Genomic DNA, 22,960 nt, shown 5'->3' on the forward strand with positions numbered 1-22,960 from the left:
TCTCCATCTGGACATTGAGCTGTTGACCATTACCCTCTGCCCCAATTCCTCATGCACCGGACAGTCCACCCATCAAATCCATACCTCTCCAGTTTAGAGAGAAGGATGTTGTGGGGGACCGTGTCAAAGGCCTATATCTGAAAACTGCCTCCTCAAATACCCAGGCAAGTCTACCAGAGCAGCTGTGTAGCAACACTCCCCTAAAACCATTTCACAGACTCCACTTATTTGGAGTGCAGCAGATGAACTTTGATGGCGGTGCCAAGGAGTTATGAATAGTATTGGCATTGTATTTTAACTGTGGCAACCAGGAGCTTCCTTGGATTTATTGAGGCCTCAGTAAGTGTGTGGACAAGAGAGTTTTGGTAAACGTAGCCTACCTTTCAAAAGTCTTTCAGTGAGGTGTCCCACCAAAAGGCTTTTGAAGAATTAAAAAAGCAATGGGCAAAGAAAGAAGGTCCCTGCAGAGAGGAAGAACTGGTTGGAAGGTAAAAAACAGAATGTAGGACTAAACATGCAGTTTTCCCATGGGAAGGCCCCAGTGGAGAAGACCTCTGGGATCCATGATGAGGTCTGAAGATTCATTAGTGGAATTATAAATGGAAAGGGATGTGGATGGAGAAGGCATACATTTTGCCGAGAATATGACAGTATTCAGCTGAGGACTGTCTGCAGAACTGCAGAGGATGACCTGGTAATGCTGAATGACTAGACAAAGAAATGGCAGATTAAATTAAACGTATATAATACAAATTGAGGAATATATATTGAGAGGGAGGGAAAATAATCCAAATTTTCCATATGCAATGATGGGCTTTGGGTTGATTCTGATGTTTTAGTAAAGAATTCTTTGAAAATATTTGCTCGGTGGTCAATATTGGTCAAATAAACACATCTAATGTTAGAAATTTTTAGGAAGGCAATAGAGAACAATACAGAAAATATAATGACATCATTAAATAAAACCACACTGGACACTGTCATTCTGTCCTTTTAATCTCAGAAAGGGGAGAAGGGCAACAAAGATCATCAAAGGTCATGAGAGAGACTTCTATACAAGGAATGGCCAAACAGGCTATGGCTCTTCATAACAGAATTGACAGAGAAAGGATATGATAGTGGGACATAAAATCATGTGTGATGTGGGAGAGGAATCAAAGGGAACTGTCATTCAGTTTCTTTTCAAATAGAGGGAGTAAGTGGCATCAAAAGACAACGGCAGGGCAAGCTTCAGAACAAACAAAAAGAAATATGACAGCAATTCAAGTCATGGAAATCCTTGCCGTGGGATGTTATTGTGACTGGAAAAACTCACAGAAGAAAAATCCTTGATGGTATATAAAATACAAAGACATCAGCTTCTGCATGCAGACTCTCCCAGCCCCAAATAAGTGGAGTCTGTGAAATGGTTTTAGGGGAGTATTGCTACACAGCTGCTCTGGTAGACTTGCCTGGGTATTTGAGGAGGCGGTTTTCAGATACAGGATGCTGATCCAATGTAATATGGAGGATTTTATGTTTAAATATTTCCTGGTGCGGCTTACACCATTTCTAGGCTCCCTGTAGTATTTTCAAGTAGATATTCCATTTGCTTTATCTTTTATTAACTACAATGTGCTGCAACCCATCAGAGGCCATGATACACATAACCCCTTCATTGCAAGTATTGCATAGCAAGGTAATGTTCCTGAAGGCTTGCACACAGCTGAGGAGGAAGGCAGCTGAGCAGTGGGAAATCAGAGGAGCAGAGAGACAATTTGGTATAAGGTCTGACATACAGGTTTGTGCAAAATTATGCAGTAGTGTGTAGATGTGGAAGTGAGATATGTGTGGAGGAGGAGCTGGAAGAACAGAGAGAGAAGGGTTCAGAGAAGGCTGGAGTGCCATGTGTTGATTGGAGGTGTTAGGATGCCCATTTGAATGAAAACAAGTGTTTGTGTGTGTCAGGCAGCCTACATTTGACAAGTTGCTTTGGAGAACAAGTCTTATGAGGAGCGGCTGAGGGAACTGGGGTTGTTTAGCCTGGAGAAAAGGAGGCTGAGGGGAGACCTCATTGCTCTCTACAACTACCTGAAAGGAGGTTGTAGCGAGGTGGGTGTCGGTCTCTTCTCCCCAGTAACAAGCGATAGGACGAGAGGAAATGGCCTCAAGTTGCGCCAGGGGAGGTTTAGATTGGACGTGAGGAAAAATTTCTTTACTGAAAGAGTGGTTAAACATTGGAACAGGCTGCCCAGGGAAGTGGTTGAGTCCCCATCCCTGGAGGTATTTAAAAGACGAGTAGATGAGGCACTTAGGGACATGGTTTAGTGGGTGGTGGTGTTGGGTCGATGGTTGGACTTGATGATCTTAGAGGTCTTTTCCAACCTTAATGATTCTATGATTCTAAGTGAAAAGAGCAATAAGAAGGGCTAGATGAATCCCATATGTTTGCAGAGAAATGCAAGATGGGTTGGCTTCTTTCACCATTTGTAATTATTAAGGCCCCCAAAACAATCGATCCAAAATGAGGATATTAACAAGCAGAGCTGTAAAACTGCCTCTGAGCTGCGTTGCAAAGGCATCTGCCTTTCAGTACTGAGTGATATTTCCATGTATGGAATTGGGAATTCTGTAAAGGCTTGGAGGGAGCATTTCCAGTAGGGAAATCTCTCCAGATCTGTATGGGCTGCGGTAGCAGCAGGCAGCTCCCAGGCTCTAACTTGGGCTTGGCAGTCTTTCCATCCAAGACTAATGTTCATGTTGTGATTATGTGTATTTCTTTCCCTGTGGCTGTAACTGCGGAAGGTTTATTTATTCTTAACTGTTAAGAAGGTTTATTACTGCCCAGCTGGGCCCTTTTTCTGAGCACTGAATCTACGTGGGGTTGTCTTTTACAGGAGACTTAAAAATCAAGGAGCATTTTTTTTACTGCCTCGAAAAGGTGGACTGGTGCTGTGTAAAAAGGGATGAAAAGAGACTACCCTACTGGGATAAACTCCAGAGAATCACAGATATTAGAAATAGTAAACACCTATCAGGTCACCTTGTCCATCTTCTCCTGCCAGGAGTGCTATTTTGCCCTTCAGTGTATTAACTCGGAAGCGTTTCTACAAAGCGCCATTAACCATGTGACTATGCTTGTCGTTTTCTGTGTTCAGTTTGCTGCTGCTAAAGATGTCTTAAGGACAAGTAAGACTCGTCCTCACACCTGGGTTTCTTTGCATTTTGTGTACTGGAGACTTAACAATAAAAATAAATAAAAATAAAAATCAACTAATATGCAAAGAATTATTATTTGGAGAATGAGATGTATTAACACTATTTTGTTAATTAATTACTGACTTCCTCAACTAAGAGATCATGAGAAAAACTGTCAAAAGTTATCCAACAGACAAGTGGCAGAATCAGGAATAGAAACCAGGAACCGTAACTCCTGATCTGTTGCTCAACCCAGTAGAAAACAAATGCCTGCTACTCAAAGTGAATCTGCAGTCATCTGTCCTGTTGCTAATTGATTTGTGGCATGTAAGGGTTTCAAAATGTCAGAGCCTTTTAAGACCAAAAGAACCACCATACCCAGGTAGCTCAGCCTTCTGTTGATTATCTAATTATCCCCACTTATGCATAGTTTCAGAGTGTTCATAAGCAAGAAACATCAAGCCTTAATTTCTCCTACTTCCCCCACATTAAATCTAATAATTTTGGGCCTCTTTTGGGGAGTTGTGTTTTAACCAGACTTGGTGTGAAGGCATTAAAAGACAATCTATTACTTTCCTTGGTAAGTTGTTTTGATGTTTAATAGCCCCCTACTTTAGAAAGAAATTGTGCCTTATATCTGTTTGGAATTTGTCTGACAATAGCTCCCAAATGTTGATTCTTGTGATGCAGTTTTCTATTGGAACAAAGATGCTTCAGAAATCCAGTGTTTTTCCCTTATTTGCTATAATCAAGTCCCTTCTTTATCTGTCTTTTGAAAAACTAAACAGATGGAGTTCCTTGTCTTTTACTGTAAGGCACTTATTCTAGTTCTCAAATCATATTGAAGCTGCTTGATGTATTCTTTGCAATTTTTTAGAGTCCTTTCTTTAAGAAAATGTAGACATTAGAATTATACCTAGGGTTTAAGTGCATATTGTACTAATGCTACTTGTTGCTTATTCTAGTCATATATTCTGAGACTGAACTGGCCCTTTTGGCCATAGTGCTTTACTGGAAGCTCACACTTTCTCCTCTGATGTTTCCTAAATTGTTTTCAAAGTCACAGCTTTGCAGAGTGCGGCTCCCCCACAGCTTCCCCTTCTTGGTTCTGTAGTTCATGGCCTGTCTTCCATGTTCGTAAGCTTATACGTTTTAGTATTCAACTGTTTTAAAACTTGCTTGGATTGAAAGGGCCTGGACTTCCACGCTCTATGAATCACTCTGTATGACTGCTCTGTCTTTAAAGTTATTTAGTGCTCTGCCAAACTTGGTGTTACCTTCAAGTATTAGCTTCAGCAGTTTTTATATTTACTTCTAGGTAATTGATAAAATATTTAATACTTTTACATCAAATATAGATCCTTATAGTGCATTACAAATGCCTCTTTTCAGCAATGATACCCCATTGACAACTACTTTTTGAGATTTGTCAGCTGAGGACTATCTATCTATCTATCTATCCATCTATCTAATATTATGTTCTGTTTTGTTCTTGTATGCTGTTAATTTAAGCAGAGCTGTCTTCTGGTGTTTAGTCAAATGCCTTAAAAAATGTTTCATCTGTGCCTTTACCATTGTCCTTCAAATTATATCAGGTTTATTTGACAGAAACTCCTTTTACACAGGAAGGTCTAATGACATTAAGTATTGTATTCCTACCCTTTAATGTTTTTATTAAGCACTTTGGATAGAAGCTGTTGTGCTATTTCCTCCAGGGCTGATGTTTCCTGCAGGCTAAAGCCTTCTACAGTTATACATCTTGTCCTGTTTGGCTTTTTAAAATGTTCATACAACATTATCATTCTTTTATTCTTCTGTTATCTTTCTGTTATTCCAAGATTAAAATAAACCTCAGTGGATCAGAAATCTCCTCATTCAGCTCTTAAGACTTTGGAGCAAGTGACCCAGGTCTGTGAAATTAAAAATAAAGCATATTTATTCCTGGTAGCTGATCAACATCCTCTTTTGTTCTCATGGATTGCAAAATACTTTGCTGTCCTCTTGTGATATAAGCACTTAGGTTCTTCATGTATTTATATCTGACAGAGAAAAAATGTTTGTTGCATACTTCATAAATTTTATAAGCTGAACCTTTTAAACAAACCATTTCCGCCTTGGAGTTTTGATGGACTTCTGTATCAAGATATAACCTTTTTTTTTTTTAACTACTTCTGCATCCTATCATGATTTAAAGACTTCATTGGTTAATTAGATCACTAGGAAACATTGCACATTACTTCCAGACTGAATAGTTGTGATTTGGCTAGCCACCATATATGATTATGCTTTTGTCTCCTAAATTAAAGCAGACCTCCTCTGTCAGAGAACTCCTCCCCATGCAGGTTCCTGTAGCATGTAGATTTGGATCAGCTTGTAACCTACCTTTGGGTGAAATAGATGGAATTCATTGGATAGCTCACCTAGCATAGTATAAGACCGAGACTTGAAATCACTGTAGTACTTTTCTGTGCTCTTTGAAGTTTTTTAACATCTTTCTAAAAGTAGAGGCAAGATAACAGGCCACAGTATTATAAATGGTTTCACTAATACTATATACGTAGTCAGCGTCTTTTCTCTGTACTTTCTTGATAGTTTCCTACTTAGACACTGAAGAATCACATTAGCCCTCTTAGCAACTGCTTTACAAAGGCATTTCATGTTCAATTGGTTATGCACCAAGACACACGCGCTCTTTTCATAGTCACTATTTGCAAGGCTTAGATACGGTTCCTATTGTGTGAGAGTTACTTACAGTCTTTGATCCTAAATCTATAATCTAGCACTGGGCTGAACTGAAATGAGAATGTGTCTGAGTATGTGTTATTATATGCATGTCAAAGCAATAAGTAAACTGAATTTTAGATATCTTGTCCTTTTCCAGAATCCACCTTAGGTGTCAAGACTGCTTTCCAGTATCTGGAAGTCACTCAGTGGTTGTAATTTAGCCATGTAGGTCTGAAACTTTGGGCAGTGGTCCTTTCTCCAGTGTGCTGCCTCAGTCTGTCTCTCTCTGGCACCTGGAAAGCTTTATTAATAACACTTCTTCCATAAAATCAGAAGCAAGACTTAAAGCAAACTATGCCTGTTTGCATATTTCCTCTTACTGCCCTCAATTTTTTCATGCAAGGGATCCTAGGACATTGGAATGAACCTCCAGTTCTAAGTTTTTGGAAAGTGGTACAGTATGATCCTTATGCTTCTCTGTGTCAGAGAAATCCCTTCAACTGCCACTTGTAGCCTCTTCGCTTCCCCGACCACACCAGTGTCTCCAATGTGTAATAACCAATAGTAATCATAGTAATAGTAATAATAATGTAATAGTAATGTTCCATTACTGGCATAGATTTTATGTTCAGCCTGGGAAAATGAAACTTGTTTTTAGACAGCAGTGACTATGCCTCTTCTACATCTTACAGGAACATGCAGGCAAACTTTTCAGGGTGCAATTAACAGAACAGGGGTATTCTCTTGTTTCAAGCTGATTTAAGTGTTTAACTTTCTGGGGTATAATACTTCTACACAATCAAGAAAGAATGTAGCAGGAAGCTGATGATCTGCCTTTAAGAGGCATGTTAGCCTAGGTAGGACAAAACTATTTGGTAGCACCGTGCAGAAACAGCAGTTCAGGACTTTTGGCTTCTCTGTGGCTTTGTGAGGGATGAACAGGATCTTGGACAGATGTCTGCAACCCATCTTTCCGTTTGGAAGCTCTTGGGAAATAATTCTTACCCTTAGTAATACCTGTTGATAGACCCACATGCAAATGATGGGTTTGCAGTGAGAGGCGTCAGGCTTGTGGGTGCCAGAACAGTATGAGATACTTGCACTTTCAAGGGCAAAGGAATTGTATTATAAAACCATACAGACTATTGACAGAGTGACTGAGGAGTTAGGGAAATTGCCTGTTTTGGTTACTATTTATATTGTTCCCAAAGCAAAATGAGGAATTGTGGGGTAGCTGAAAAATGTAGTCCTTTCAAAGTGTAGTGCTCTAGGGGAAGAAAGAGGAAGAAAAGAGCATAGTACAGTATAGAAAACAGCAGCACTTTCAGTGTGCCGCAGTCATCATCACTAATCCTCTCCTTTTGAGTGCCTTCTGTATGAAGGACCCAAGCCAAGCAGAACAATTCCTGCCTGGGAATGGCAAGACATAGTGATACTGGGACGCATTGTGGGCTGAACATACATTCTCTAGCAATGTACTTTTCAGTATCTGCCTCTATTTTCTGCACACTGGGTTTTGTATGTGGTTGTTGTGGGGTTTTTTTCCTTGTTTTCCTCTTTAAAATAGTAGAACAATCAGTGCTGACATTGAGTTATTTGGGCTTGGAACAGGACTGCAGGCAAGAACATGCCCAACCCAGGATAGCTTACATTAGAAATACTCCACTTAGAAGCCCCTGTTGTCACTTTCTTTGCTTCCTCCCTTGTCTGTGCTCCTTTCAGGTTTGACCATGCCGAGGTGACAGAAAAAGAAATTCATGAAGGAGCATGCTTAGCTCCTGCTAAGTCCCATTCAGCACACAGTCCAATGTCACGTACAGCAAAGTTAGCTGCATCTTCTGAACTGAAATCTCACTTCTAGATATACTGGAAGGTGTGGATATGCAAAGGCTGAATTTGCAGTCACAAGGATTCTGGTGTAATCTCACCTCCACCAATCTTTTCTCTAGGAAATGGTAACTCCATCCTTGTGTAGAGTGTTTGATAAAAAAAAGATACACTCTTGCTTTCTGAGCTACCTTCAGGATAAGAGAAGGATAGCAATTTCCAGAATGACGAGCAGTTTGTTGGCAACACACCTGCATAAGAATATACGCATGTGGGGATCCACATGCAGATGGTGTGCATTCTTCTAATGCTAATCATAAGCACACTTAAGTTTACTGTCCTGGAAAAAACATGTGCATTGCATAAGAATCACAGGTGGAGAGATGAGTACACGTGCACGCATGTATGTACATATAGTAGCGTGCATACTATACTGTTTACAGATGTGTATAAACCCATACATATGCCCTTAGAAGGTACCAATGCAGAGATCCATTGTTCAGATCTGTATGTGAGTATGTAAATACATATGCCTTCTTATGCATGTATGCACAGTGTATGCATATGTTTATGTAAGTGCAAATATACATAGGCACATATTGGCAAACAAATACAGCATGTAAGTTGATTACATGTCCAGACATCAGCAACGAGTCCTGCACTGAGGAATACATATGTGTCCTTGCTTCCAGGATTTTTTTGAAGTTTTGTGACTATGTCAGCCGTTTCCTCTTATTCCCCTCTTTTTTCCTTCAGTGGCCAATATAACACACAGTCAAGCTTTCTTGGTATGTTAGAAAAAGAATGGCTGACTGATTTCTTTGTATTTTGTGATTTTTGACAGTGCTTGCTCTATGCAAGGAGAATAAAACTGCCATAGAGGAGAAACACTTGGTTCTTTAAGAGTGCCACATAGATGAAACAATCATTTCTATCATTCTGGTCAACATGGTCTGGGTAACAACAAGAGCTGAGCCCCTTTCTCAACCCCCTTCTCCAAAGAAGGTGACTCCAGAAATGGAAGTTCACCATGTTCTGAGACTGTTTGGTGCTGCCACAGTAGTGTCTCAGTGATCAGTAAAAGTAGGGAAAGGTTGTTGGGACTTGAATGATGGAAGTGGATGGGCAGTCCAGTTAACCAGAAAGGATTAAAAGATTTAAATGGAGAATTTTGGCCAAACAATGGCTAAGGCAGATTTTGTTTTCTACTTAAGATCTGCTATAGATCTTTCTTAAGCATTAAGATAGTACTGAGCAAAACAGAAAATGTAAGATGATATTGTAAATTAGGCTTGTATCAAATAAGCTTTCTTAGATGTGAGATCAGTCTCCCTTATATGTAAAACCAAGCTCCACACAGAGGAGATGGGAACTCTGTGCCTGGATGCGTTAAAATGGCATTGTAGGAAAAGTAAACAAACTGAGGGAAAAGTTTATTGCCATTTCATGTTTACATTATTGAATTTCAAAGTTGAAAGAGGTTAGTAAATTATTTATACTGATCTGTGTCGCCAAAACATTTCCTCCAGATATTCCTTAGGCATAGGGTAGTAATTAGGAAGAAGAGACATTCTTTCTGACCGTCTATTGATTTGCTGTATGAATTGGCCAAGAATATTCAGTTCCCTCTGCTTCGCTTTCTCTTTCTGTAAATTAGGGATAGTGGCCCTTAATGGGGGAGTGGGAGATAATACAACGGGTTAACGTCAAGACACTAATATTTACAGAGTAACTTAATATGCCCTGTAGGAATTTCTGATGAAAAGTGTTTCTACAATGGAGAGATGTATTTTTTCCAGCTCCCTTTGGGGAAAAGCCTGCCCCCCCCCCTTCCTTTTTTTTTTTTTTTAAAGAAAGGAAAAAATACATAGTGATAGGCCCACTCCAGAGACAAAATGGTATTGAGAGCTCCCTGCATTTTGCAGAATCAGGTCCAGTGTGTCGGGAACCAGCTAATCAGCTGCCTCTTTTGCCTGGTGCTCAGTGCTGACTCCAGCCTCGACCTCTCTCCTTACCGAAGAGGTCTTGCCGCTCCTGATTGGAGCACCCCACCTACTTTAAGAAGGAAGTGTAATCTGGTGCTGAATGGGGTGCTTAGGCCCTCATCTGTCTCCAATTTCTGCTTCTCATTTCAGTGCTTCCACTGGAAAATTTCACCCTTTTTTTGCTTTTGTTTCATTCTCCTTTCACGTGCTTTCCTTAATGCTCTCTCTCTGCAGTGGAAGCATTCTGGCTGCGCTGACTGCTTCCCCCTCCCCTCTTATCCCCTAGGAGCAGCTGGACTTAGACTCCATACACAGCTTCCAGATCAAAGAAAGGCATAAGGGTGAATTTTTGCCAACAGCCCCGGTGGGCTCTGGCAGCACCACTGGGCTCTTTGCACTATTTTAATACTATTCCCCAAGAAACCTGTAAAGATGGTGGGGGCTAGGAAAACAGTTTTGTCAGTAAGGGTTGCTCTGGAGGCCAGGTGAGACCATACAAGCAGATGAGGGGGTGCTGTCCCATTCCCAGCCTCCCTTTATTGGTCTCAGACAGTGTAGTGCTGTGCACTAAACCTGTGACTGGTGCAGCTGGGTGGCTTCTGAATGAATAGATGGACTAGACTTTTTGGCACCATGGTAACTGGGACTCAGTCCCAAATAGAAGATAGATTTTTTTTTTTTTAAATTTTATTTTTTTCCCCCTCTTCCTTTTGTTAGTGCTGGAAGCTCTAGAGCTGGAGGTCACAGCTGAGAGAGTTTTTAGATACATGTAGGAAAAAGATGTAAAAGAGCTTCTGGTTATCTTCCTAGCATCGAGGTGGTGTTATAAGATGACAGTATTTTTCTCTTGATGTCTCTTTAGGTAGGAAATTAATTACATTCCCTGTCTCCTCCAGCAAATATTCAAGTGAATATTTAGTTCATCGCTTCTCTGTTTTCGTACACCATAAGGCCCAGTGCAGATAAATATTTGGGGAATCCTACCTGTGGAGGGTTTGAACTTTGGTCCATGCCTTGGAATTTGAACAGAGGTGAGCAAAGAGATCCTGGGGAGATGCCCGTGTTGGCAGGTTTTTGCACAGAGCAACAAGAGAAGCATTAAAAAAAAGTTTAGAAACCCACAGTATTTCAGTCTAGATATATGGGCACAGGTCCTCCTCCTCCTCCTCCTCCCCAGTCCGTCTAGACCTGTGTAGTGCACTATGACAGGTGGTGTCAGCTGTGGGGTAGTGCCATGCTGCTGATGGCACTTCTTCAGCAGACCCGGAGTATCTTTGCTCCCTCTCAGGAGGAGAGCCTAGCTGAAGGCATGCCTCTTACTTTGGCTACCATTGCAGAGGGAAGGAGATGCCAGTGCCCCTGCGACCTTTGTGCTAAGGCTGAGGGAGGGAGACACACGATGGGATGCAGCACCCCCAGCTGCTCTCATCAGGCTACAGTGACACCATCCTGCTACCGTGACACCACTTTAAGTTTGTGGACTAAGTCCACAAACTACGCAATACTAAATCCACTAAATACTTCCTTTGATGCTCTAATTGCATCAATATTCGAGCAGTGCTCACTTTTAAGCATGCGCTCTCCCATATGTAATAGTAAATGTTTTCGGTTTGTTTTTTGCTGGACAAGTGACAAAAACATAGAAAAGGCCACTGCAATTGGCACAATTTCCCTAGCACATTGGAAGCCTAGGCAGTGAGACTAATGCTTGACTGGCATATGGGGACTGAACTACCTTCTTGTACCTGCCAGGGATATTCTTGTGAAGCAGGCTCAAGGCATATTGGCTAGGGAAGATAGGTAGTGGGGGAAAACTGCATATGTGTAAGTGAGCGGTATCTATTCAGTATTTTCACAGAAGACTTTAAACATTGATGTCCTCATTAAAACACATTTTATCACTGAAATGAAAAGCTTAGTGAAATGAAGAGTTTCTGTCCCAAAGAAGGTTCCTCCAGCCCACATTTGTTTTCATTGTTGCTGGTAAGATTTTTTTTTTTAAATGAAAATCTCTCAGAACTTCAGAATTAAATTCATATGTAACATTCTGATATTCCCTGAATCAAATTATTTCATATTAATTATTGAGCTGACCCCAAATACTCTGGAGCCAGTTTAACAAGAACTGTATTTTCCTATCCAGTGCAGTTCCATGTGGTAGCTGTCCTGTAGGGCTCTTGTGTCCCATTCTCCCATAGGGGCCAGAGTATTTGGTCAAGCTGCTTTGTGGTAAAACCAGTCATGTGTATCTTCTGATGTCAGGTGGGACACTGGCATTGTGTCATGTGAAAGTATTTCCTTAGAGAGTGCAGGCCAGAGGTAGAAATGTGGACCACCATTGGAAGTAAATGCAATGTCTGGAAAATACTGTTTTATGTTATGGTAAGTTCATACAAAAGCTTTTCTGTTAAGTTTGATGAAACTAAACATGCCATTTTGGGTTGCAACGGCTTGAAGTGAAGCATTTCATTGCTAATTTTCTGTTAGGAAAATGGAATTCTGTGTTAGAAAGCCATCCTGATGGAAACATTCACCCAGCCATACTAAACAGATCTATTTCCTGAGATAGGTCTTTTTGTACTTGCAGAACCTTAGGTGGATTTGAAACACAATGAAATCACTAAGTGGAGTGTTATTTGCTAAGTCATTGTCTGATACAGTTTTCAGTGTCTTGTGTAATAAGGTTCAAGCCTTAGATGATCAATGGGGCCATCCTAAAATAATTCCTCTCTGCCTTTCAGATGAAATCCTTAAGGCACTTGACAGTAATCATTTCCTCACATACTCATCACTGAACCAAGCTAGACAGATTTAGCTTGTGCTAGCTAGACAAATCTGAGATTTCAGGATGCATTTGGGAGGAGCAGAGCATTCTGTAACTGGTGAATGTCTATATAAGCTCAATACAGAACTGAATGTAATTGAAGTCAACTACTGCATGCTGGTAAATAAGCTTCTGTGATGATGATTTCTTTTTTTTTTCTTCTTTTAACTCTAAAAAAGCTGTCAAACCCTCGTTAGCTAGGAATTTCATTTGTAAATTTAAGCTTTTCAAATTTGTGAGATATCAGAATTGTTTTAATATAAAGTTTATTCTTCCTTTCTGTACATCAAATACTAGGAAAGCCTTTAGCTACATTGTAATTTCCCCTTTCTCATGTCCCACCCCCCACCCCCAACACAGAATCATATAAAATAAAACTGGAATGGGCCATAAGAGGTTATTTAATCCTTTCTGCTTCCACTGTCCCAAGACAAAATCAGTGACATATATGTCAGTCTTGACAGCAATTTGTTTAACCTGTAATTAAAGGTCTCCAGTGATGGTTGCTCCTCAGGCAATCTCTTCCAGTGCTTCACTGTTCTTAAATTAAAAAAGCTTTTCCTATCATCAATTCTAACACTTCCTTGCTGTAATTTTTGCCCATTATTTCCTGTCCTTTTCAGCATAGATACAAAGAACAGATTGTTCCTTTCTGCTTTGAGGCAGCCCTTTTATATTTGAACACTGTTATAATGTCTCCTTGCAGTTTTCTTTATGTTAAAAAGAAGCAATACTTTCAATCTTTCTTCTATTTTCTAGACGTCTGGTTATTCTCATTGCTCTCCTCAGGACTCTTTCCAACAGTCCCACTCCTTTCTTGAAGTGCAATTCTCCAAACTGGACATGATCTCCAGCAGAGTAAAGCAGTGTCTCCTCCTGTGTCTCCAAACATTCCAGGATGCTACATTCAATCCACCCAATGAATGATTTTCTGTGTGTAGCTATTGTGTTTCTTTATTCTGTCTTTTTTTACCTCTGCGCTATACAGGCTCAGTGTAGAACATAGAATTTCCTCATTATTGTATACGCATGGATATTTGTAAAATACTGACATCTCCTCTATGCCCTTCTATCCAGAGACACGTCCAAAGTACAAGTTGCTTTTCACGGCTAGCATGGTGTATGCCTGTGTCTATGGCCTGTGGCACAAGTAAGGAGCATCATAGCTGGCTGTCTTGGCTTCCCTGTCCTGCAGCTTTTACTCTTCTCTGTTACTAGGCCAAATGGAGGTTGAATAGAACATGAAGCAAGAGGGAAGTTCAAGTTTGTGCGCCTGAATCCACAGTGAAATGCCTTAAACACTTTGCCATGACACAAAGGTGAACTCTGCTACTGTCAAATATCAGTCAGTTAGTTACTTTTTCACTTCAATATTAACAAGTATCAGCTAGTTTTTAGGAACAGACTGAGAAATCTAAGTCTAATTTCTCAGAGCATTTCTTTTAGCTTTAGTAGTAAAGACGAAATCTCTCCTTGTCTTCACTTACACCTTTTGGTTAATGAGCACTTCTGCAAAACCAATTCCATGACCTCAAGTTGGCCACCATGATGTGAGGAATATACTTTTGAAAATATTTGAGTTTAGGTGGCTTTATCACAATTGCTTAGGAAACCTGTGGACAAGTGATATTTTAAGAAATCCAGAAACTATACCTCATTTCCTGTGATCCCTTTCTTCACTTATGGCAGAACTTGAAGTTTCTGTAGCAAGGAAAGAAGAGGACTTGACACTTCCACCACAAAAGAGCATTCATCCTGAAATCACAGTCCACGCTACAACCAATTCTACTTAATCTTACTGCTGCCTATGCTGTGCCTTTTCAGTAGCTGAGGAAACAACTTTAGTCTTTGAGGCTAATACAGAATTCTTCAGCAACATTTCTCTTGCAACTATAAAGGCTTCTCCCCCCTCTATACAGCGTCATGCCTTTTTTCACAAATAAATATATATAATTTCTAATGTTCCCATCATGTTTGTCTCAAGATGCAATTGTGGGGTCTGCTATTCCCTTTGAAATCAAAATTTTCTTCAACAGTAGACCAAATGAATTAGCAGTCAGTGCATCCCAGCATGGAGGATGCAGAAAGCCACCCATGTGATAAAATAAATTCTGTCCTTATTGCTACCTGTGAAAAGGAAGGAATCCAAGAAGTAGGTCATTTCACAAACCTGCTTTTCTGTAGTCTGAATGCTGCAATGCAACACCAAGAATAAGTCAGGCTGTAGAGCATCTGACATTTCAGTCGCTTAGCAATATTTATAGCTAACTCAAGAAGCAGCAGGCTCAGTATATGCAAAAACATATTGTACAGCTCTAGACATATATTAGAACTTCAATAAATAGCTGTAAAGCAACTTTTTCCCCCCTAAAGTTAGGAATCTCTCTCATTCATATATTTGGTTGGTCGTAAGGCAAAAAGTCTTAGATCTTATTCCAAAAAGGCATAGATAGAAATGTTTGATCTTTGTCTTGGTATATTCCAAGGCGAAAGATAAGGCAGCAAGATGGACTTTGATCTGCCTTAATCTGTTTAAGCTTGCTCCGGGATACCCTGTGAATGATTTGGGTTGGTGTTAACTCTGTAGCAACTGTGAAAACACTCTGATGTCCTGCATTCTCATGAGAAGCAGGGGCTTATTTTCTGGCTTAAAGGATAGTTGTGACCACAACGAAGTACTGGGTCCTCTGTCCTCAGTATCTGTTAAGGAAACAGTCTCATTAGACCAGTTGAAGAAATTCCACCCTGCCTTTTTCAGCCCTTTTTTACTAGCACCTTGAATCCCTTTTCTTTCTCTTTCTTTATATCCTACTTCAGGGAGCGCTTCCCTGTATCTTCCTATAAGTCTTCTGAAACTAAATCATTCTCTTGTCTCTTCTGGAGTTTTCCACAAAACTTGAAGTTATTCAGAACCTATAATTGCTTTGTAAGGTGGAAAAAATTTTGTAGGGAAGCTTGAAATAGTTCTGCCTTATCGTTTAAGCGTTCTACTCACCATATTCCTATTTTTAGCTGGGTAAACACATGTTCTTTGTTAAACATAATTCAGCTAAAATGTAGGATCACATTACTTTAGTCAACATAGCACAAATCATATTTGAGTCTTACTTGTTTGGTTTCAGTTACTTTTCATCAATGTTCGATGTATTGTTTTTCATGACAGGTAAATTAACTCCTTCAGTGTGGTGAATGGTGATTGTGTTTATTTATTACCTGAATACAGTTGTTATCCCAGTGAACCATCAAATATGTTTAGATGAGGTATGCACAGTCCACATACAGTTCTTTAAATAAGTATAGCAGCTTTAGTTATCCATCACTGAAGCCTTAGATCGCTGCATACATAGTCTGTCCCAACCACAAAATAAAGCGCTGTTAGCTGGTGTGTTTGTTTCTGCTTGCTGGTTGGGGCAGGCTAGAAACACATAGTTCTGGTAAACCAGCTCATAAACTGTAATTTATTAAGCTGCAGAAACTTGTCTGGTTCAGTGCAGGTGCCTTTAACGAAGTCTTAGAAAGTCTCTAGGTTGAATGTCTTGCAGTTAGCCCTTCTGAGAAGTGTTATGGGCAGTTGGTGAAGGGGGGCAGCCTGTGACAGAAAAAAGCAATTGGTGATACACAGGATGCAGTAGGTGAACAACTTGGCTGAACTTCAGAGGTGCTCTTCCTAGCTAGCTAAACTTATGCAGCCTTCAGGTTATTGCCCTTTTTCATGATGGTTCATGGTGGCCATCTTCTAATTTGCCAGGCTAACAATGGCCATTACCCTTTGGAGCATGCCTGTGTCCAGCCTGCACCAAAACCCATGTTTCCTGCTTAATAGCACCAACCTGGAGAAGAATCTTTATATTGGCTACTGGCAAAGTCTAGCACATCATTTTTCCTCACTTTTGTTGCTCCCTCTCTATCTGCAACTTCACTTGATTGCGGAGAGACGCTTTTCATCATTGTGAAAAGCCATCTGATTAGAGCTCTCATTAACCCATGAGTGAAGCTTCTTATAAGTTTAGCTGGAGAAATTCCTTGAATGCTTCAGAATTGCAAAGTTGCCATTTTTAAGAAACCTCAAAACTAGATTGCCAATTTGTTTTAGCTCAGCTTAAAACAAACTCTTCTTTCTCAGCAGATTTAAAGGAAACTTAATTTACTGTATATCTTTTTATCCCTCAAAATGTCTCAGATGTCATGGAATTCTACTGCTGATTATCAGAGACTGTGTGTATCTGGACTATCCCATCCACGACCATCCATCTATACTGGTCCAATTCATTAAACAAAGGCATTGAACAGTCTAAATATTCCTCTGTTAAAGTGTATTTAGAAGCAGTCCTCATGGAAAAGGAAAAAACACTTTTTTCATTGTTCTAATTTCATTTTTGGAATATAAAGCAATTTTAAGATTGGAAGTATGAAGGCTACTTTTCAAATGCTCTGTGCATAGCTTTTGCTAGTCATTTTCTTCCCCTTTCTCTTTTCTACCTTCCTGCCTGGAATAACTGTAAAGTAGATGTGTATGTGTCACAGGAATCATCTCCTTCACTCCCTTAGGCCTCTTGACCTTCTCTGATACACATATCAGATATGGGATGAACTCGAGCTTGTCTCTGTTTAAACAGGAAAGATCAGCTTTGTTCAGAAAGCCATCTGATAACAATGGACAAATTTATGGGCATTGCTTTGCTTACTTCTAAGTTGTTATGGAAGCCATGTCCCAGAGTGGCACTAGAAGACTATGTCCTAGTGAGGGACAGCTCTCTGAGTCAGTCATGGCCTCATTTGGAGTTAAAGAGGTGTGGGTTTCAATCAGTATTTTGGTATATCCTAAAGAGCCCTCAAGTTAGTTCAGAGATTGCTGGTAAAATGAGACTACGAGGTAGGAAGTGTTATGCAGATGATAGGTTCTACTGCTGGCAGACAGCTTCCTCAGTGAAACACGAAAATGTTTCTTCTCTGGCTTGCAGCAGGTGACTCTAAGAAACTAGTTCTTGAAGCCTATATATTTAGAATTATAGAATCAAGCTTTTTGTCCTAGACTTTTTACTTCCCTTCCTTTTTAATGGTAGGTTGCAATGTAGGATCACAAACGTATAAAAAAGCCTCACTGAAAGCACTGGTGGCAAGTCAGACCAGAATTGACACAAGCATCTTCTCCTTTACCAGGCAGTTTTAACATTTGGGAAGGATGTGTTTCATCTATCCTGGAAAACTGCACTGAAGCATCTGTTGATTACATTAAAACACAAAGATTCATAGGTTATGAGGCCAGAAAGAGCCATTATGGTAATCTGGGCTGATTTGCTATATAATTAATTCCTGTCTTAGTATGTCTTTTAGAGAAAACAAGATACTATTTTAATTTAAAGTTTGCCAGTAGCAGAGAACACACCATAACCTGTAGTAAATTATTTTAATAGCAAATTACCCTCATGTAAAAATAAGTCATAATATTTTAAAATGTGAATTTCTCTAACTTCAATTTCTAGCCCCATTATTCCTTTGTCACATGGATTGAAGAGCCCTCTATCACCAAATTCCATTTTCTGCACAGGTACTCGTAGATAGTAATCGAATCACCCTTTAACCTCTACCTATTAAACAGACTGAATTTGAATGTTCTTCATTATGGGACACGCATTCCAGTCATTTAATTATATTCCCTTTTCTCATTCTTGAACTTTTGGTTTAACAATGGAACCGCAGCTATCAGAAGCTGCCTTAGCGTTTCATTGCCCAAGCCAGAGATGCTGTTGGCTCTCTATTCCTGCTCAGGATTCACCTTGGTTTTACACCCAAGGATTATTTTTATCTTTTTGTTTATAGTGCTGAGAGTTGTGGTGTACCTGATTATACATCAAGATCTTGATGTCCAAATGTGGCTGTCAATGATACCTCAAGTCAGCTATGTGAACACTTGTACTTCTTCCTTAAACACAAGTGCTTTTTAAATTTCTCAAGCTAGGTTGTGGGTTTGGTTTTTTTTAAAGAAAATAATGTAGAACAACAAACACTTGAATAATAGAGATTCAGATTGGGGTGGATCTGTTCCTTTGAAAAGACTGAATTCAGAACTCTTGTATCTACTCAACACCCTTTCTCCTCTCTTCCCCAAGTCTTCCTTTGTGCTTGCTTTCTTGGTCCTTTCTTTCAAACTCGCTCTCAGATCCTCCATTGTTAGTGACTTTCTGGGTTACAACTGACTCCATGTAATTTTCTCTAGATCCTTTGAAAGCCTTCTGTCTCAAGGATTCTCTGGCTGTGGTACGGGTATGACTAATGAAATACAAGGCAGTTTGCAGCAAACCCCAAATAAACCCAGAAGAGATGGTGATTGTTACTTAAGTATCAAATATGTGAAAGGGGGAGATGTAACCTGTATGCGGCTCAGCTGAGAGCTGGAATCTGCTTATGTGTATGTGATCATATTCCTTCTACCAGCAACCTGCAGAGGTTGCTGAAAGCAGATGGCTGAGTCATAGCTAGATACAACCCAACACCAGCCATCAACCATATGTAGGGTATTGTGCTACCTGTCTGCTCCTCTCATATGTGGAAAGGCTGGGTCAAGGTACAGTTTAGAAGAGTGTTGGTTTTAGCAACTGTTAGTAGTATCCTATAAGGGCAGTTCTCCTATGTTAGGATCATTAAAGTCACAGTTCATTCAGGCCTGGCATTCTCTTGCCCACCAAAGCAACTCCATACTGGGGTGAAATAAAAAATGCAGCGTTGTGCTGAAGTTGTACCAGTCAGGGAGTCCCATGTGTATGTGCTGGCAGAAGGACTCTGTCCACAGGAACCCATTTCCAACTACCCTCTTTCCCAGGCTGTCCCTGCAGAGGGACAAGGAGTAGACTGTGCACAACCTACTATACGCTTAGATTCATTAAGAACATGACAAAAGCCCTACTGGGCCTGAAGAACAGTCAATCCATTTATTTACCCAGTATTCTGCCTCCAATAGTGGCAGGTGCAAGTGCTGTTTAGGGAGAGCGTGTGAGCATGGCTACTACCAGTGGTGCATTCCCCTTACAGTCCCACAGCATCCACTGCTATTGGATTAGGATTATTAGAAGGTCTGTCCCTTCCTTTTCCCTTTAATATCAGTTTGTGGACTTGCTGTCCATTTATCTTTCTGGTTCTTTTTGAGCCTGCTGATGCTGCTTCCACGACCTCCTGTGGCAGCAAGTTCCAGAAGTTCACCACCCTCTCTGTAAATAAGTACTTCCAAAAATCCATTTTAAACTGATATCCTAAAAGTTTCAGCGAGTGCCTCTAGTTCTATTATTGCTGGATTTGGCAAAGGCAGTTCTACATTAACCTCCATCTTCTGTAAACTTCAATCATATTTTTTCTCAGTCCTCTCCAAATATAAGAGCCCTGGCCTTTTCAGGCTATCCTCATAAAGCATCCTGTTCCACCCTCTTAATTGTTCTGTTTATTTTCCTCTGTACCTTCAGCTCCTCTTGTTTCCTCGAGATGCAGAGACAGGACTGCATGCAGTGCTCAGAACTAGTGTTTGTGGAAAGCACTGGACTTGCTGCACACACAAAGTATGTGCAGAAGTCCTGGGCAGTCCAGATAGCTGGACGTGCAAGGAGTACATCTCACACTTCTTACGTGTGCCTTTCCTGGGTACAAAGGTAGCTGCAGCTCGTCTCTGCTGTCTGGCTGAAGTGCACCTTGTTGTCTGGCAAGAGGGGGAGGCTGTAATGCACAGCCTTGCTGAGTCACTGGAGGGAGGTGTATGGTCTGTCTAATGAGAGCATTTGACATGGTTAATCCGTAGAATGAAACTACTACAGTCCCACAAATTGAAAATATATTTTATTCATGTTGCAGATATTAATAGACTTGATGTTTTTGAAGTCTGTGTGAGGGCAGAGTGCTTTATTGGGAATTGGAGCAAAACAAGCTATTGTGGGTCAATACTGTCCTCTGCTGGGAGGAACTACAGCTTTGTGCAATGACTCCAAAGGGGAATTAACAGCTGACTTCCCCTTTCACTCTGATGTAGGGTGTTCTGCCTTTGCAACAGGAAAATCTGATGCTGTGCTGGCTGCACTGGGAAAATTCTCCTTTAATGCTTAGCAAAAGCTGGAAATTCTTTGCTTGCTACAAATGTGTTGAATTGTGATTTCATTTATTTTTCATCCTGAGGTCACCTACTTTAGAAGCTTATCCCTCATTGTCTCCCTCATTTGCCTTTTAATATTTACTGCACTCTCATTTCTCTGACTTTCCTGTCCTATTTGTAAAATTAACAATGCATATCTCCTTTCCTTTTTCTTTTCATAGCAAATTGCTGACAACTCATCCTGCTAGCATTTTGAAAGCAGAAATCAAATGTGTGTGTATGTATATGCTATATGTAATAGGCACAAAGTATTTTAAAATAATAACTCCTTAGAAGAAATCAGAGTCGTCAGTAGCATCGCAGAACATGAATTCAGTCAAAATTGTGCTAGTTGCAGAAATGGTTTTGCTTGCTGTATGTGCCAGCTCTGGGTTTAGCAGGCATGGAAGGTGGTTGAGAGGAAGTACAGCTTACAAATATTTCAGTTTTGTGCCTTCTCCAGTCCCTGCCTCTGTGAGAATGTCACAGGGCAGAGAGGAGTCCTCTTTGCGAGGAATTAGTTCTGTACCTGTGAGAAAGACAAGGGCAGGAGGTCTGGACTCCTGAGCAAGCCAGGCGTGCTCAGGAGTGCTTGCCTGTTTGGAACTCTTCTCTTGGCTAATTTCCATCCATGTAGCAACACAGAGTCCAGAGTTCTGGTCCTTAACCCAGAGAGGGTAAGAGTCCAGGCACTGAACACGTACAGGCTTTTATGTGTTAGCACAGAGAGCATAGGTTTCTTGAAGCGAGGGTAAGCTATGCAGACATCTCTATAGCACGTTTGTGCCTGTAGTGATCTAAGATTTCTTGGTCAGAGAAATTTTAAGTATTTGTTCATTTTTTCTTGTAGCTCTTTAGGAGCCACAGGGCAATCACCAACGGTTCACAGCAACTTGCTTAAATTTTTTTGCATCTCTCTCCTAGTAGTTAAGTGGGCTTTTAGGAATAATAGAGAAATGACAGTGGTGGTACAGAGTTCCCTGCTGTGGCTAGCAGAGATGGACATGGAGGTTACACTTTGTTATGTATTTTGTATGGGATTTATGCAAATATAACAGCACGATACCAGACACACACTGTATTTTATGTACAAAAGCTTTTACAGCAGAGTGGGCCTGTGGTAGAGTTAATTGTTCTCACTGTCCTTCAGTTAAATGTTCTCTTCTGCCTGCTTATCTGATCTATAGTCATTGCAAAGTACCTGTTGCTGTCATTTCTATACAGAATCCTGGTTGTGCTGCCTCCTTCTGTCATCGTGTTAGGCTCTTGCATGGTCTCCTTTCTGCTCCCTATTGCCGTTTGGGATAAGTTTATCTCCCATGGCTGAAAGTAATTGGGGTATTTGTACTGTATGCAGGATTGATGTATGATGTTTTTCCTTGTGTCTGGCAGGTTGTTTATAAGAATAACGACATTCGTCTGGAGCTGTCTCGCTTGGCACGGATTGGTGATACTAAGATGAAGATCTACGGGGAAGTGAAATTTGTATGTGAGAATGTGGCTACACTGGATCCCATCAGCTTTGAGACACCTGAGGCCTATATTAGTCTGCCTAAATGGAATACCAAAAGGATGGGCTCCATCTCATTTGATTTCCGAACCACTGAACCCAATGGACTGATCCTTTTCACCCATGGCAAGCCTCAGGAGAGGAAAGATGCCAGGAGCCAGAAAAATACAAAGGTAGATTTCTTTGCAGTTGAGCTTCTAGATGGGAACCTCTACTTGCTGCTGGACATGGGCTCTGGGACCATTAAAGTCAAGGCCACCCAGAAGAAAGCCAATGATGGAGAGTGGTATCATGTGGATATTCAACGAGATGGAAGATCAGGTAGAGTAATAACTTTTTCTTAAGTAGATTAATCTTTCAGATCCAGACCTAGGGCTGTGTATTAATTCTCAGAACCTTCAAAAACTGTTAGATATGAGTCACCTTCTTACAAAAACTTAGTGTTACTCCAGTGATGTTTATCCAGCAAAGCAAAGTTGTGAATAGCTAGGTTTTCATTAAACATTAGTGTGAACTTCGGATGGCATATCACAGAGGCAGTCTATTAATATTTTATTCACGATCTTCAGATATTCTGGACCTATCTTTGCAATTACATACATAGTTATAGTGATGTCGTCTTTGTAGGCCGTGGTAAGGTTTAAGATCCTTCAGAACCATTATTATTTAGTTCTTGGTTTGAGAAAGTCTCACTGATCTACTTCGTGTTTCTGTTCAAAAAGAAACTTAGTAGAAACCAAATGAAAACTTATTGCTGTGACCTAATATTACCATCTTCTTCTGAATCTTGTGTCTTTAAAGAG

General features: G+C 40.4%; 1 protein-coding gene across 5 annotated transcripts in view; it reads left to right on the plus strand.

Annotated features, from left to right (window-relative positions):
- NRXN3 (neurexin 3) overlaps positions 1-22,960 on the plus strand; it is a 1,034,251-nt gene that overhangs the window by 259,123 nt on the left and 752,168 nt on the right. For all 5 annotated transcript variants that reach the window (XM_009280739.2, XM_019472456.1, XM_019472458.1 and 2 more), the window contains one exon: positions 22,040-22,478. In XM_009280739.2, the coding sequence (XP_009279014.1) occupies positions 22,040-22,478 (439 nt within the window). The remainder of the gene's footprint in view (positions 1-22,039; positions 22,479-22,960) is intronic.

Source organism: Aptenodytes forsteri, unplaced genomic scaffold (genome assembly GCF_000699145.1).
Source record: "Aptenodytes forsteri isolate BGI_AS27 unplaced genomic scaffold, ASM69914v1 Scaffold193, whole genome shotgun sequence".
Classification (NCBI taxonomy): Eukaryota; Metazoa; Chordata; class Aves; order Sphenisciformes; family Spheniscidae; genus Aptenodytes; species Aptenodytes forsteri.